This window comes from Rhinoraja longicauda, chromosome 31 (genome assembly GCF_053455715.1).
Source record: "Rhinoraja longicauda isolate Sanriku21f chromosome 31, sRhiLon1.1, whole genome shotgun sequence".
Classification (NCBI taxonomy): Eukaryota; Metazoa; Chordata; class Chondrichthyes; order Rajiformes; family Arhynchobatidae; genus Rhinoraja; species Rhinoraja longicauda.
The window spans coordinates 18,493,865-18,511,353 of NC_135983.1; the positions used below are offsets into that span (position 1 = coordinate 18,493,865).

A 17,489-nucleotide genomic window follows, 5' to 3' on the forward strand; every position below is an offset into this window, starting at 1 on the left:
CTGGGGACGTCACGCTCAGTGCCTGGTGGGTAATGTAGTCCCTGACACCGGAAGTACTTTAGCAGACCGGAAATGTGTCCGTCTGCCAGCACTTTTCTCCGCGGTGTTGATGAGCAACGTAGCTCGGAGTAGAAAGACGGTCGTCACTGAACCGAAGAGAGAGAAACGCAGGAGGAATGGCGGCGGGGAAAAGTTACAGGAAGAGGCGAGAGGAGGAGTCGGACGAAGAGGATGAGCAGAGGGTGGTGGAGGTCAGGTAGGAGCAGATACCCCAGATGCGCTGGTCAACAGGAGAACAGTCCAGTCCAGCCCGGCCGGCCTTTGGCTGAACCACTGATTAATGCAGGCAGGCTCCCTACAATTTCTCGACACCTAAAATAGGCCTTGATTTGAAGAAGGGTCCCGACCCAAAACAACATTTGTCAATTCCCTCCACAGATGGACACAAAATGTTGGAGTAACTCAGCGGGACAGGCAGCCTCTCTGGAGAGGAATAGGTGGCGTTTCCGGTTGAGACCCTTCAGACTGAGAGTCAGAGGAATGGGAAACGTGAGATATAGACGGTGATATAGAGAGATATAGAACAAACGAATGAAATATATACAATGAGACTAAACAAGATGACTATGAAGCTAGTACACGACTTGGGCGGGGGAGGGACGGAGAGAGTGTTTCAAGGGTTACTTGAATTTAGAGAAATCAATATACCACTGGGTTGTAAGCTGCCCTCCACAGATGCTGCCTGCCCTGCCGAGTTCCTCCTGCTCGTTGATTTAAATGTAACTGCTCTATACTTCATCCAGTCTTCATCCTCAAAATATCCTTCAGCTTGGAGAAATTGGGAAAAGTTACTACTTTTCCTGTAATATGTCCTTTAAGTTGATAATCTTGTCTGTTTAATGGTTATTTAGATATGGGAAGCATGGAGGCATATTCTCTCATTGATTGACTGACACATTGTGGTTGCATAGAGAAAATGAAGACACAAGGAACTGCAGATGCTGAAATCTTGAGTAAAACACTACTCGGGTAACTTAGCAAGTCAGGTAATGTCTGTGCAAAGAATGGATAAGTGATATTTCAGGTCAGGAGCCTTCTTCAAACTAGAAAGTGAAGACATTGAGATACTGTAATTGGTAATGTGTTTGAAACTATCTTTTCCAATCACCAACCACAAATTCAATTCCCCATCAGTCTCCTAGAAAATGTCAGGCTATTTACAGATGCATTGTTATTAATGCCCCTGGAATGAAGTCAGGATCACGTTTCCCTCGATTAGACAGATTATTTTATCTTTGACTTTGTGCAGTCTGCTTCTGCTTCAGTTTATATTGTAAAACCTTCATTCAAACCTACCTTCCCTCTACATTTGAGAATCCCAGTGCATTTCCCTTCTAACTCTTTCATTGTTTTCTCTGTAAACATGAAGTCATCCATAAATCTGCTGTCCATGTCCTAATTTGTACCAAATTCTATTTGTCCATCACCTTTATTTTTGCTGACTAACATTGGCTCTTGGTTTTTACAACTCTTGCCATGTATTTAGATTCCAACATGTCCCCACTTTTTCACAACCTTTTTCAGTTATTAGCTCTGATTCTGGCCTTTTGTTCCATAGATTTAATAATCCTATCATTCAGCTGCCAAGACTGTAAATACAGTGTCGGAAGAAGGGTCCTGAATAGAAACATCGGCTATCCATTTCCTCCACGGATGCTGCGTGTACCGCTGAGTTCCTCCAGCACTTTGTGCTTTTTTTTGTCAACTAGCATTTGTAGTTCCTCGAATCTCTAAATACAAGATGTTGTTATGCATGACACACAGTTGTGTGGTCAATGGGTCAATGTTGCCAGGTTACTGATCTCTATTGCTTTGTAACAAATTAGCTTTGGGCATTGTAATAACAGGTCATGTTTTTATCAGGTTTTTTTTGTTGCTTTCTCAAGTTTGTTGGAGACATGGAGTCAATGATTCTGATTGACATGCAATCTAAATAATAATGCTTTCTAAACATTTTCTGCAGATCTTGATTTAATTTTTTTTTATAACAAAACAATGTTCCAAATCAGTTTTTGTAAATCTTCTTGTTTCCTAGGTCAAAACTAGATGAACTGAAGGAAATTCAGAGTTTAAGGAAGAGACAAAATGGAGTGAGGTAGGTACAATTCACGTGGTGTGAAGAGTGTGTGAATATTACATACAAGGTGTGTGCACCAAATTACAGTAACTGTAATTCTTTTTGTGCACAACCCGCAGGCATTGCCACTTTCATTTCACTGCACATCGAGTATGTGTATGTGACAAATAAATTTGACTTGACTTGACTTGACTTGACATGCCTGGTTTAAAAATAAATTATTTTATTTGGTGGAGCCAGTGAAAATGGATTGTGGAGGAGCCACGTCAGCTAGTTATATCTACCAACACAGTTCCTTTTTGGCATTGTACCCAAAGGTGGGTGAGGTTTTAAATATAAATGACTAGTATGATTACATTTGAAATATTAAAAATCACAAATAATAAAGAACCCCAGAATAAATGACTCCATGTTAACTGTTTGCTAAGCCTTGGCAAAGTGGGCCTATGCAGTTTGAATGTTGCCTGGGAAGGTGGAGGAACTTCCTACAAGGAGGTGAATCCAATGGATCAATGAGTATACATGTCACGCAAATATTCCAGGTTTAAAGACTTGGTCTGAAGAAAGGACCCAACCCGGAAACGTCACCTGTCCATTCGCTCTACAGATGCTGCGTGTCTAGCGGAAGTCCTCAAACCCCCCCCTTTGTGTTTTGCTCAAAATTCTAACATCTGCACTCCTTTGCCTCCAAGTATAAAGCCTGTGCTATTTTAATAAAATGACATTTTCAAGCCATTCATAAAATAGGTGAAAATAGATAATATGATCTTTAAAACAAATGTTACAAAATTAATACTGATTCCTACTCAAAGGCATATTTGGAACATTTGTCTCACTGTATCGCTATTCTTTTAAGTTGATCTCTTTGACCAAGCTCTTGGTCATCGAATGTTCCCGTGTCTGATTAATGTCAGATTTTGTAAAATGCCAGCCTGCCTTAAGTCGACTCATTCTCTGCTTGTCACAGTGCTGCCGCCCTGCTGGTTGGGGAACAAACACCGGAAGAAACTTCAAATGCGGTAAGTTGTTACGTTGTTTGTCAATGTCACTGCAGCTATTTAGAGAAGGGTCTGTTTATTTAGAACATGAGGCAAAATAAAAAGTACAAACCCTGGAGAGTACTAGCAGTTTAGTCAATGCTACCAAAGATACAGTGCCACAGTTATCACTGTTATATAACCATAGAGCACAACAATAAGGCATTCATTCTATTGTCCCTTTCCAGCTCTTTGACTGTTATTTATCTAAATCGATCCATCATCTTCTGTCATTATTGTGCAAATTTTACTCCAGGAAATAACTTGTGAACAGTAATTTGCAGATGAAATAGCACAAATGGTCTTGGTGCTCATGATTACATTTGTGTGCTAGAATAACTGGCCAAGGGCAGATGCATCAAGACTTCATCCACTGTTATACTTCCTTATTAGTAAATGCATTGCCACACTTGTTTGTACACCTGGCAATAGGTCCACCTGAAATGTAATAGTTGTTCATGAGTTAGTCCACCAACTGCCTGGATGCCTTGGACAGGTACATAAATAGGAAAGATTTAGAGGGATATGGATCGAATGTGGTCAGGTGAGATGCGTAGATGGGGCATCTTGGTTGGCATGGACAATTTGGGCCAAAGGGCCTGTTTCCATGCTGTGTGACTGTGACTCTAAAGTGTAGCAAATAAACGTTGTTTTGGTTTCTTCCATCAAAATCCTACTCAGAACATGAATTTTCATCAATGTTTGCATTTTCCCTCCCGATCTTTCTTGGCACTACTGTCACCCTCTTGTACAGCACGGGTGACTTTTTACATGACTAATATGTATAAAAGCAAATAGTTAAATTACTGAGATTGTTATAATTTGTCACTGAGCTGGGAGGTTAACCTGACTGCTTTATCTGATTTCTATACTTGAGGGAAAATAAAACTTGCAAGAAAATATTTTTGGTTAGCATCTGTTTTGCTGCATTTTTTTTCCTTTTGGATAGGATGACCCCTTTAAACTGAAGACGGGTGGTATGATTGATATGAAGATCCTAAAGGACCGAAAACGAGAAAGGTGAGGTATTGGAAAAGCCATTTACTTGTTCATTTCATTATTATACAAAATAATATAGCACAGCAGACAGCATTTCAGCCCGTGCTACTTCTACCTGGTGTTTTTAAAATAAAGCTATACTTGAGGCCCAAATAAAGCCTGTTGCAGCTTTTAGACTAATTAGCAATCATGTAACTATATGGTTTGTCATACTCGCCGGTACAGTTATGTAGGTGGATTTATGCTGTTTCTGTGGTATAGAAGAATATGTAGCTTTACTGTTTTTAATTTCAATTCATTCGCCCAAATGGCAAAAAAAATCTAAAGTACATAAAACAGAAGTTTTATTCATTTAAGATGCGTATGAAACAGGAACGAACTACATGGACTAAAACCTCTATAGTCTGCTATCTGCATGTTTGGAAATTACTATAGCCTAATATTTGGCTCACCTGATTGTGTTTGCTGTACACCCTTTAGACTGGCCAGGGTCCCATTTTGCCACACTCCATTCAAACTTGCCTGCTTCATTGGAAAAATGATTATTTTACTGCAACACCCTTTTTTTTGTAATGAAGGTGAATTAGAGATATGTTGATGTACTAATAGGAGCACAACCCAACCGTCCAAAAAATTTGCCAGTTATGCACCACAGTGTCGAAGGTGCTGAATTATCTGAGTTTACTGTAATTGACCTCACCAAGGCGTTTGACTTCGTCAGCAGAGATGGCCTATTCAAGGCTCTCCCAAAGATCGGCTGTCTACCAAAACTACTTAGCATGATAGAATCCTTCCACATCAACACGAAGGGGACAGTGCAGTTCAATGGCAGTTTCTCGGAGCCCTTCAACATCCGCAGTGGCGTCAAACAAGGCTGCGTCCTCGCTCCCATACTCTTTGGGATTTTCTTTGCTCTGCTCCTGAAACATGCATTCGGCACTGCAACAGAGGGGATCTACCTGCGTACTAGATCAGACGGCAGGCTCTTCAACCGTACCCGCCTCCGAGCCAAGACAAAAGTACGTGAAACACTCATCAGAGACATGTTGTTTCCCGATGACGCAGCAGTTGTGTCCCACACCCAGCAGGAACTACAGTCATTGATGGACCGCTTCTATCGGGCTATCAAGGACTTTGGGCTGACCATCAGCCTGAAGAAGACGATCGTCCTGGGACAGGATACAGAGGCACCGCCTGTCATCACCATCGACGACTACGAACTCGATGCCGTCCATCAGTTCACGTACCTCGGCTCCACCATCACCGACAACCTCTCCTTGGACACAGAGATTGACAAGAGGATCGGGAAGGCAGCTACAACTCTCGCTCGCCTCACAACTCGAGTGTGGACCAATCCAAAGCTGACAGTGAAGACAAAGATAGCAGTCTACAACGCCTGTGTCATCAGCACGCTGCTGTACGGCAGTGAGACATGGACTACATATGCCAGACTGGAGCGAAGACACAACACCTTCCACCTTAGAAGCATCCGCCGGATCCTGGGTATATCCTGGCAAGACAGTGTCCAACGCTGAGATTCTGTCTCGCCCTGGCCTTCCGAGTATGTACACTACTCAGGCAGCGCAGGCTGTGGGGGCTGGGCCATGTCCACCGCATGGAGGATGGCCATATCCCAAAAGACACCCTCTATGGAGAGCTAACATCTGTGAGGAGAACCATCGGCCGCCCCCAGCTATTACAAGGATGTCTGCAAGAGAGATTTGAAGGTGCTCGACATCGATGTGGAGTTCTGGGAGAGCCTTGCAGCTGACCGTACAAGGTGGAGAGGTACCCTGAACCAACGGGGGAAGAGAAACTGATGAACGCAGCGGCAGAAAAGCAGGCACACAGAAAGGAGCGCAGCAACTTCAACAGACCTGAGTTCACACACAAATGTGACCTTTGCGACAGAGACTATCACTCCCGCATTGGTCTCTTCAGCCACAAGCGATGCTGCTCTAGCCGAAGTGTAGAACAAGCAGCCAACTAGGATGCATCACCCATGGTCAGCCATGACCGAGGGGGCCTAAGAAGACTGTAATTGAAGGGCAGAAGACAGTGAAGTACAACTCATGCAAGCTGGTGTGAGGTGCCTTGGTATAATTTAGGCTTGATGCCCCTTTTTCCCTCCTACCCCTTCCCCACCACGTCTCTCTTTGTACCTCCATTCATAGAACGGTACCGCATTGGAACAGACCTTTCAGTCCATGTTGAACATGACACCAAGTTAAAGTGATCTCTCTTGCCTACATGTGATCCATATCCTGCCATACCCTGCATATCCATGTGTCTATCCAAAAGCCTCTTAAATACTATTATTGTATCTACATCCACCACAACCCTGGCAGTGCATTCCAGGCACCCACCAATATGGGTAAAAAAAACTTGCCCTGCACATCTCTCAACTTCTGCTCCCCTCATCTTAAACCTTTAACTTAGCCTTTGACATTTTCACCCTGGTGGGAAAAGGGCTCCATCTACCTTATCTAGCCCTCCATCTACCTTATCTAGCCCTCCCATAATTTTTATAACCTCTACCAGGTCTCCCCTCAGCTTCCAACACTCCAGAGAAAATAATCCAAGTTTGTCCAACATGTTCTTGTAGCTACCTTCCTGCCTTTAACCTGTCTGAAAGGACTTGGCCTATTTTCTGCACTCTTGTGCAACTTTGGGAAAGTATTAAGAATGAAATGCAAGCTCTCAGCCCTTGGTATCAGTTGCTGGCATTGTGATCATGATAAACTTTCCAATCTTGCTATTGTGCCAATGGAGCCCAGAAGCGCCATTGGAGCAGAATATTGATTAATCTGTTTGGGGAGTAATTGTGCAACTGACCCTTTTACTGCAGTTACCATGTATTTGGTTCCTAGAAACTAAATAACCTTTATTCCCTTTTCCAGGGTAGAGGAGGAAGACACAGACTTGAACTTGGGCACATCATTTTCAGTGGAGACCAATAGACGTGACGAGGATGCTGACATGTATGTCTGGCCTTGTGTGGTACATTTTTGAAATGAAAAATAGCCTTTTCCTAGAAAACAAGAAACTGCAGGTGTTTGTAATTTGAGATTAAAACAGAAAACATCAGGTCATCCTGCCTTTGGCTAGTGCACTTTATCCATTGGCTTGCCATTTATTTCAATTATTTATCCGGTTCCCTTTTGTAAATTAATATTCCATTTGCTTTCCCACTCATTAGTCAGTGAATTCCAAATCGGGACTTGTAATTTATAAACAAAAACAAAAAACTTTTGATAGTTACCTTAAATCCTGATCTCCAAGTTATTGATGCTTTTCCTGGTGGAAGTACTTTTATTGTATTCACTACATCAAAACCCGCCATAATTTTACAAACTTCTTTTAAAATCTTGACTTCCTTGTTGAACTACATATGTTGCATAGTCTCTGCAATATAAAGTCTGTTGTATCATCCTGGTAAATTTCTAATGCCGGGCATCCCATTTAATGTTAAAAATAAGGAGGACAGATATGTTGCTTGATATATTGATGTTTCTGCAATGGGCATTGGGGAATGTCAATAGTAGATGGATCTAATTTCTGTTAAATGTCTAATTAGACACCCCAATACTTAGAATCTTAACCTGTCATTGCATACTGAGCACAACACAAAATGCTGGAGTAACTCAGCAGGTCAGGCAGATCCGGTGGAGAGATGAGGTTTCAAGTCACGACCCATCTTCAGAATGATTGTCATGGGGGGGGGAAGCTGGAAAAGAGCTTTTGGGGGCAGAGCAAAGCCTGGCAAATGATCGGTGGATTCAGGGGACAGGGCTGCGATTGAGTGGAGTAAATGACAAAGACTAGAGTTAAAAGTCTAGGTGCACAGTCGATAAAAGGGTGTCAGATAAGGAGAGAGGATGAATGAAATATAAAGGCAATATTGGTGGAGGAGAGATGAGGTAGGGTAGTGGGAGAAATGATGGGGGTAGGACACAGGAAACTGAGAGGATGAGGGGGAATATTGCTTGAAATTGAAGAATTCAGTGTTCATACTTTTGGGTTGTCAGCTACTCGAGTGGTGTACGATGTGCTGTTGCTCCAGTTTGTGTTTGCCCTTTCTCTGGTAATGAAGGCAGCCCAGGACAGAAAGGTCGGATAAAATTGATCCCTTTGCTTTGTCTCAGGATGAAGTATATTGAGACAGAATTAAAGAGGAGGAAAGGAATCCTGGAAAATGAGGAACAGAAGCCAAAGGTGAAAAATCCAGAAGATATGCTGTATGAACTGCCCGATAATATCAATGTTTCTTCTGCCAAGCGTACAGAAGAAATGCTATCCAATCAGATGCTCAGTGGCATTCCGGAGGTTGATCTGGGGATCGAGTAAGTGTTCAATATTTATTTTGTCCTAGTGAGAGCCATTTGAAATCTCCCTGAAAATCCTGGTTTGCATGGTTCCTATTGCACAATACACTTCATCCAGAGAACTACTCCAGCTCATTGGCCTACAAGGGCTAGCAGCAATAATCATAACAGATAGTAAATTACAGAATTTATCTTGCTTTAGCCAAAACGTTCAAAAGAATGGATACATTTTACCAATTATTTAACATGGTTATATACAATATATTGTAGATACTCAATCATAAGTCCCATTGATGTAGAAATATTTGGGTAGACCTTTCTTTGTCATTAATTGAACGATTGAAAAATGCAGCATGGAAACAGGCCCTTTGGCCCACCAAATCCATGTCGACCATCAATCACCCATTCACACTAGTTCTATGTAATCCACATTCTCATCCATCCACTTCCCATTGGGGGTAATTTACAGAGGCCAATCAACCTACAAAACAGCATGTCTTTTTGCTGTGGGAGGAAACCGGAGCACTCGGAGGAACCCGATGTCATAGGGAGAACATGCAAACTCCGCACAGTTGGCACCCGAGGTTTGAATTGAACCCGTATCTATCTTGCTGTGAGGCTGCGCACTGTGTTGTACATCTCATTGTAACTGGGATGAATTTCACACACTTTAGTTCACTGCAGTCTTCTGGGGAAAAAAGTATTTTCTACAGTTTTGATCACGTTGCGGTGGTTTAAAGATTCTATTTGAATAGATTTATTAAATGCCTGCTTTACTCCTGCTCTGAACTCAATGACTGACACGGAGGCAATAAGCACAAGAAATGTAACTTTCATGCTCTGCGTCTTGAGACTGGAGTTCCATATTCTGCCAATATGAGATTCTCTGTAAACATTCATTTGTGCAGGTGTGGTTTTAATCTACCCACTCTATCCATTGAGTTTCCTCACAAAATCATTTTGATGCATTCCTAAAGTTCTGTAGTCCAGAATTATTCTTGTTAACAGGCATGGCCAGTCCCTTTTTAAAAATTGACTTCTTTCTGGACACTACCTTCCTTTCAGATGGTCTGTTCAACGCTTACCACTGTTTTGATAAATTCTTGGCTGAATTTCCACTCAATTATATTATTCTTACTCTGAAAAGTGATCCTATATTCTTCAATTTTGTGCTTTTGCACAGGGAAACGTGATTTTCAGTTTATTTTTTAAAGCGGAAAAACAATTCAACAAACTGATGATGTGCATTGATGATGATGTGCATTGGTACATTGACTTTGCACTGCTGCACAAATGGGAACTTATTCAAGACCATGTATGCTCAGGAAGCCTGAATTTACTTGTCCAATTGATTCACTATATTTTCCCTACAGTCCTGAAAATATTTTCATTTCAAGTATTTATCCCGTTAGAAATTCCTTCAACCATTCTTTTACGGTGCGTGTCAGATTTTCATCTACTGCATGACATTTTTTTCCTTAAATTGTTATGTTCTTTTATTTTTAAGTGCAAAAATAAAGAATATTATCAGCACTGAAGAGGCAAAAGCCCTGCTCTTGGCTGAACAACGCAACAAAAAGAAGGATACCAGCACCTCCTTTGTACCCACGAATATTGCAGTCAACTATGTCCAGCATAATCGGTGTAAGTAAAACCTACTTAATGACTAAGAAAGTGCTGGAGGAATGCACCGAGCTGGACTGCATCTGTAGAGGGAATGGACAGACAACAATATGGGTCGCGATCCCTCAGACTGCATTATAATATTGGGATTAGTATTGAGTGAGTGGAAGGCAGTGTGTTCGGAGAAGGTGAGGTTCGAGTGGGTAAGCAAAATGAATAAGTCGAGACAGTGTGGCATATATGCTGCCTAACCCACTGAGTTCCTCCAGCACTTAGTTTTTAGTGAGATTTCAGCACTTGTGGTTTTTGTAGATGTAAAGCAAAAGCGAGAAGACTAAAGATGTTGGAAACCTGACTAAAGGGAATCTTCTTGGTAGCCTAGCCAACAATCTCCTTGCCACTAATCAGTCAATTTTGTCTTTGGGATCTCACTATGTACACTGTCATTTTGCATTCAATGCAACTGCTTCACATCAAAGTAATAATAATAATATGTCTTGTCATTGTACAAGAACAACAAAATTAAGATTGCAACCTCAGTACAAATGCTATAAAATAAATAAGGTAAAACAAAAATAAAAAATAAGGTAAAAGTACAAATAGGTCCATGTTAACTGAGGTTAAAAATTACAGCAACTGTCAGTGTTGTGATAAAGTCAGTTGTGCCAGTTGATTCTGGCAGCAAAGATAGATTATTGGGGGTGCTTAGCAGACTGATTGAGTGCAGTTACAGCTCTTGGGGGAAAAAGCTATTTCTCAGTCTAGAGGTGTGGGCGTAGAAGGCCTTATAACGTCTGCCAGATGGAAGGAGTTCAAACAGACAGTGGCAAGGGTATGTGGAGCCCTTATAGATGCTGATGGCTTTTCTGAGGCAGCGTGCGTTGTAGATGTCCTCCAGGGCTGAGAGCTGTATCCCAGTGATCTGCTCTGGAGACGACCTGCTGAAGAGCTCTCCTATCCGCTGCTATGCAGCTGAGATACCACACAGAGATGCAGTATGTTGGGAAGCTCTCTGGTGCAGCGGTAGAAAGTCACCAGCATCTGTTGGGGCAGACCAACTTTTTTCAGCATCCTCAGGAAAAACAGCCATTGCTGTACTTTCTTGACCGGTGCAGTTGTGTTGCTGCACCAGCTCGCCAGGTTCTGCACCTCCGCTCTGTAGGCTGATTCATTGCCGTTGGAGATCAGCCCGATCACCGTTGTGTCATCCGCAAATTTAACGATGGTGTTGGTGGTGAATGCAGGAACACGGTCGTGTGTGAGGAGGGAGTAGAGGATGGGGCTCAGTACGCAACCCTGTGGTGTACCAGTACTCAGAGTGGTAGTGGAGGACAGGTGGGGGCCCAATCTCACTGCTGAGGACGCTCCGACAGGAAATTCAGGATCCAGTTGCATAGTGACAAGCCGAGGCCTACCTGGTGGAGTTTGAAGGTGAGCTTGGTGGGGATGACAGTTTTGAAAGCAGAGCTGTAGTCTACAAATAGCATCCTCATGTATGTGCCCTTTCTCTCCAGGTGAGTCAGGACAGTATGAAGAGCCAGAGAGATGGCGTCCTCTGTAGATCTGTTAGCTCTGTAAGCAAACTGATGCGCGTTCAGTGAGGCAGGGATGATGGCTTTGATGTGGGAGAGGACCAACCTTTCAAACCACTTCATTACTGTTGGTGTGAGGGCAACCGGACGATAGTCGTTCAGATTGCTGATGGGTTTTTATTTTGGCACTGGCACTATGGTGGCTGACTTCAGGCACTTTGGGACTGTTTCCAGAGATAGAGAGAGATTGAAGATCTTTGTAAATACTTCAGCAAGCTGTTCAGCCCAGTCCTTAAGTACCGGTCCTGGGACTCGGTCGGGCCTGCAGCTTTGCGTGGATTGACCCTCCACAGCATGCGCTTTTCGTCATGTGTGCTCAGTGTGAGAACCTGTTCATCCTCCATGGCTGGGATTTTTCCACTCGTGGTGTTGTCGATTTCAAAGCGAGCAAAGAAGGCGTTGAGCTCGTTGGCCAGTGTGACATCATTGTGGGGGCAGGCAGGGTTGCTCTTGTAATCCGTGATAGCCCTGATGCCTTGCCATATGGTTCTAGTGTCTGTGTTGCTGAAGTGGTCTTCCACACGTTGCCTGTGGAAGTCTTTGGCCTTTTTTTATGCCTTTTTTCAGGTTTGACCTGGTAACACTATGCTGAAGTGTCACCAGATTTAAAGGCATTATTGCATGCTCTTAAAAGATTTTGTACCTCTTTGCTCATCCTCAGTTTCTGGTTTGGAAACATCTTTATTTTCTTGTCTACTGTGATATTATCCACGCAGCTGTTTAATGTAGAAAAGTACAGTGGGTGTGTATTCCAAGTCTACCTCTGTGCCATGGGTCGCCTGTTGTGAAAAATGGGTCCCAGTGGGTGCGATCAAAGCAGTCCTGGAGTTGTAAGGTGACTTCCTCAGGCCATATTTTGACTGGCTTTATTGCAGGTTTAGACTTGTGGATGAGAGGTCTATATGCTGGCATCAGAAACAGTGAAAGATGATCAGGTTGTCCCAGGGTGGGCTGGGGAGAGCTCTGTATGAGTCTTTAATGTTTGTGTACACTTTATTCAGTGTTTGAGCCCCTGGTGCTGCACATGCTGATGGAATTTATGGAGCACAGCTTGTAGGTCGACCTGGTTAAAGTCCCTTGCAACAATGAAAGCACCGTTGGGGTGAGCATCCTGCTGTTTACTGATGGCCGAGTGCAGATTTGCTAGTGCTAGATTAGCATTAGCATGTGGAGGAATGTATACAGCCATAATAATAACAACGGAAAACTCCCGAGGCAGATAAAACAGCTTACATTTAAGCAGTAGATATTCCAGATCTGGGAAATAGTAGCTCTCTATTGCAGCGTGGTTGGTGCACCAATCAATATTGATGAAGATACAGAGCCCACTGCCCCTGCTCTTACTCTGCACGGTGTAGTATCCGGCTCATTAGCTCCACAGCCCCTCCGGGAACTAGCGCGTTGAGCCACGTCTCCATAAAAATCAGCGCGCAGCAGTTTTTCAGGGGTCCCTGTATGTTGAGCCATAGCCTTACTTCGTCCAGCTTGTTAGTGAGTGACTGGACATTTGCGAGGAAAACGCGTGGTAAAGATGGTCTGTGTGGAGCCCTTCGTAGCCTGGCCTGCACCCCAGCACGCCGTCCACGCTTTTGCTTTCTCTCGCGGCGCCGCCTCCATCTCCTTCCCGCCGGTGTGGTGGTCCAAGGAGCTGCTGGTGCTCTGACTAGCTCTATCAGGATGTTAGTGAAGTGTTAAAAGCTTGCTGTTCACAGCTCGTCCAATGTTGAGCAGTTCCGTCGGCTACATGAGCGATTCGCACTGTCAGCTAAACTTGGCATTAAGATAATGAAGATAAGTAAATAGCATTAATAGCATCGATTTGGAGAGTGCAACGCCGCTGCGTCTGGATGGGCCGCCATCTTGCCACTTCACCTTTTGAGATGCAGGATAAGCTATTGTTTGAATGCTGGCCTGCCACAACGTCAGTTTAAATCCAGAAGTACCAACTATTTTATCGAACTGAATTTGTACATGGCCTTGCATATTAGTGACCCCTGAATGTATGGAGTGATGCCCTTAATACCAGCCACGCCCTCAAATGCTCAGATGTTCACTTAATGCAGTCATTATATTATGAATTTCATTGTATTATGAATTTCACTCGGTCATTGTATTATGAATTTCCAGATTCAAAGGCATTGTCCGAAAACCAAAAAGACCTGAGAGTAAATAGATTGTGTTCTTGTCTGTTAGGAGCTGATTGCACAGTAAGGAGAGGGCATTGGGTGATTATCCAGTTCTTGTCAGAGATTTTATTTTGAACACTTGTTAGCTTCTAAACCTGACCTATCACAAGGACACATGCCATGCCCCTAAATGGTGCTGCCTTGTGTTTCTACTGCTGCTGAGTGAGTAGTTTAATTCTCTTCGGGTCACCAGAAGAAATCAGAGATACTTGGCTGCATAGTTTTTTCTTTGTTTCGTTGTCTCTCCCGCGAGTTTACAATGGTGTGGAGAAAGAGAGAGGTGTTTGGTTAACAATGTTCCAGTCATCAGCTGTGAGGCAGACCTGATGGACCAACCTAACTTTTCTTGCCTGCCAGTTTCTTTGGTCCTACATAACCAAGTGCAACCTCATGCAATTTGCATTTGTCAGTCAAAGAATAAGGATCGTTGCAGCGAAAAGTTGTGCAATGGAAACAAAATTAGTTTTCCGTTATTAGTCAATTGAGTCATCTGGTTCTTAGGACTGTTGCTAATACAGACAATTGAATTACATTTTCAATACCGGTTTTAAAACTGCAGTATGCAGTTGCTTTTGGCCAACTGTATGGAACTGCTTTCAGCATTGCTGTTTTGTTCTCCTGTAGTCTACCGAGAGGAATTGCATGCACCTGCAAAACGGCACAAAGAGGAAGCCAAACCTCGGCCCTTGAGAGTGGGAGACACTGATAAACCGGAGCCTGAACGTAAGTAACATCTGTATAAGGAACAGCACAACAATAGATGACAACAACAAAATGTGATTAGAATCATTCTAATGATTTGCAACTTAAAATAAGTTACCTGGTTGTAATTACTTTGGGACTTGGTCATGTGGAGTATGCTTTGTCACTTTCTGTGCTTTGCAGTCTTTCAGGGTGGAAGTACGAAGTTCTGTTCAAATAACATTTACACTAAAACACTATCTGTAGCTGTCTCTCTCATTGAAATCAATATGGAAGAACAAATTCTCCACTGTAAATTGCAAATGGGAACTGCTGCAAGCCTCACTCGATTCTGATTTCTCCAATATTGGAGTGTGGTGAAAATAATTACAAACTGCTGACATTTCCCAGCAAAGCAAATGACCCATTATTTACACCCAGATCTTTCCATCTTCAGTGATTTTAAAATTCCATCTGAAATTATTCTTTTGCTTTGCAACTCACTGGCAATCATTGTAAGTCCTACTTGATGTATCCTAAAATACAAATGGGTTTAACCAAACAATATTGTTTGTTTCTATTCTGAGCTTTTTCCACATTAAACAGCAAGAGTCCTTTAAAGCACATCACTCAAATGCTGATATTTATGTTCTATCCCTTTTAAAGAGTAATTATGAGTAACTATATTGACATAAATCTGGATCTATGTCACAACAACAAAGCTATTAAAATGTTGCTCTTCCATCTGCAGAAACTCCTCCAAATCGCAAACGGCCTTCAAATGAAAAAGCAACAGATGACTACCATTATGAAAAGTTCAAGAAAATGAGCAGAAGATATTGAAGGGTGGCTCAAACTATTCCAGGTGTTGGTGTATTTTAAATGTCTTGTGGCAACGAAACTGCAGACCGAAAAGTGAACTGGAGTTTATCTTTCAAGAGTGAACCTATAATTTTATCCAATGTTTGTCAAAATATCAAAACTACAGAATATCGGTATAACAATGCGGACCAAACCGCAATCACCCTGATAAATGGTCACTCCATACTATTCTGAACTATTTTCATTGCTTTGTATCTGAGTTGAATGGTGTGGAGAATATATAGACTGAATGGGTGAGGGAGAATTGGAGCAAAATAACTTAATTTAACTAACCTACTCCAGTTTGTTTGACAATTTCCTCACCTGAATTTTGTGTAAAACTTGAATTGCAGGAATGTGGTAGAACACAAAAATTATAAAAAGCCATTGATACCTTCTGTTCCAGTGCTTCTGTTTGTAATCTGAGTGATACTTTAAAAGCAGCACTGTCACACATAGTGTTCCACAGTAACACTGCTATTGTAAGAGCTAGTTGATCTTATCTCTTAAAATAGGATTTTAATTCCTCTATTTTAATCATCTACAAACCTGCAAATTCGCAAAAATTCTTTAGATTAAGTTATGGATTTGTTTTGGATTGTCTGTAGTAAATGTATCCAAGGTAAATTTCTTGTTGAATAATTTTCTATAAATGCTTTTCTAAATTTAATTTGCTTGGCCTTTCTGTATGCAATTGATACTATATTTGAGAAATTGTGCTTTGCTCAAGAAGCTGCAATTTTAGGATAGACTAGACCAAGTGGACCCATTGGCCCCAAACCTCTCCTGCATCGTGCAGCACCCTCTCCCCCTCTTTCCCCCATCCTCCCACCTCCCCCACCCCAACCTCCCCCCTCACTTCTCCCTCCCCGTTCCCCTCCCCCCCCCCCCCCCCACTCCATCCCCCTCAACCATCCTTATCCTCCCTCCCTAGGAGATAGATTTAAATTTTAAAATGTGAATAACTTAAAAAATATAACACCGATTTCAATTAAACTTCTTCCATTAGCACCAAAGGGATTACGGTGATTAAGGTGGGCCTAAAATTGTTGTGCTATTGTGTACCGTTTTGGCTGTAGTTCAGAAACAAACAAATGAGTTTTAGTATATAGATGCGAAGGCTTTGGAAAGACTGCAGAAAATCATTCCAGGGTTGATGGATAGACTGGAGTAATTGGGACTGTTTCTATGAAGGAGAGTAGGTTGCAAATAGATCTTAATAGCAATATTTAAAAATCATAGAGGAAAAACCATTCATAAGAACTAGGTGCAGAATTTGGCCATTCAGCCCATCAAGTCTACTCAGCTATTCAATCATGGCTGATCTATCTTTTCCCCCTCAATCCCATTCTTTTGCTTTCTCCCCATACTCCGAACACCCTTCCGAATCAATAATCGTGTCAATCTCTGCCTTAAAAATATAGATTGACTTGGCTTCCAAGTTGTTAATTATTCAATACAATACAATATATCTTTATTGTCATTGTACCCAGGGGTACAACGAGATTGGGAATGCGCCTCCCATACGATGCAATAATTTAGGTAATTTAGACAGCAGCAACCCAACGAAACGAAACAGTTGTAACAGTTTTGGACAGGGTAAAGTGCAAGTTGATCTATGCGTTGTGGCCATCCGGCTCAGCAGGACCGGTTCATAGCAGCTATGGCCCTGGGGATGAAGCTGTTCCTGAGTCTGGAGGTGCGGGCATAGAAGGCCTTGTATCGTCTGCCCGATGGAAGGAGTTCGAACAGACTGTTGCAGGGGTGTGAAGAGTCTTTGTGGATGCTGGTGGCTTTTCTGAGGCATCGTGTGTTGTAGATGCCCTCCAAGTCTGGTAGCTGTGTTCCGATGGCCCTCTGAGCTCTATGGACTACCCGCTGTAGAGCTTTCCTTTCTGCCTCCGTGCAGCTGAGGTACCACACAGGGATGCCATGCGTTAGGATGCTCTCTATGGTGCAGCGGTAGAAGGTCGTCAGCAGCTGTTGGGGTAGACCAGACTTTTTCAGTGTTCTTAAGTAGAACAGTCTTTGTTGTGCCTTCTTGACCA

The 17,489-nt window shown here is 42.6% G+C and overlaps 1 protein-coding gene across 1 annotated transcript; it reads left to right on the forward strand.

Moving 5' to 3' along the window:
* The first annotated feature begins 73 nt into the window (after positions 1 to 73).
* Positions 74 to 16,111, forward strand: c31h9orf78 (chromosome 31 C9orf78 homolog). Its single transcript, XM_078426177.1, has 9 exons — positions 74 to 256; positions 2,096 to 2,155; positions 3,105 to 3,156; positions 4,124 to 4,194; positions 7,074 to 7,154; positions 8,319 to 8,516; positions 10,006 to 10,142; positions 14,524 to 14,622; positions 15,332 to 16,111. The coding sequence occupies exons 1-9, from the start codon at positions 177 to 179 to the stop codon at positions 15,421 to 15,423; spliced, it is 870 nt and encodes a 289-aa protein (XP_078282303.1). The 5' UTR covers positions 74 to 176; the 3' UTR covers positions 15,424 to 16,111.
* Positions 16,112 to 17,489: the final 1,378 nt, after the last annotated feature.

Bases quoted from the DNA above. Each gene is read 5' to 3' on its own strand.
- c31h9orf78 (XM_078426177.1), top strand. From the start codon at position 177: ATGGCGGCGGGGAAAAGTTACAGGAAGAGGCGAGAGGAGGAGTCGGAC. The intron at 8,517-10,005 runs GTAAGTGTTCAA...TTTATTTTTAAG, and splicing joins GAGGTTGATCTGGGGATCGA to TGCAAAAATAAAGAATATTA. The intron at 14,623-15,331 runs GTAAGTAACATC...TTCCATCTGCAG, and splicing joins TGATAAACCGGAGCCTGAAC to AAACTCCTCCAAATCGCAAA.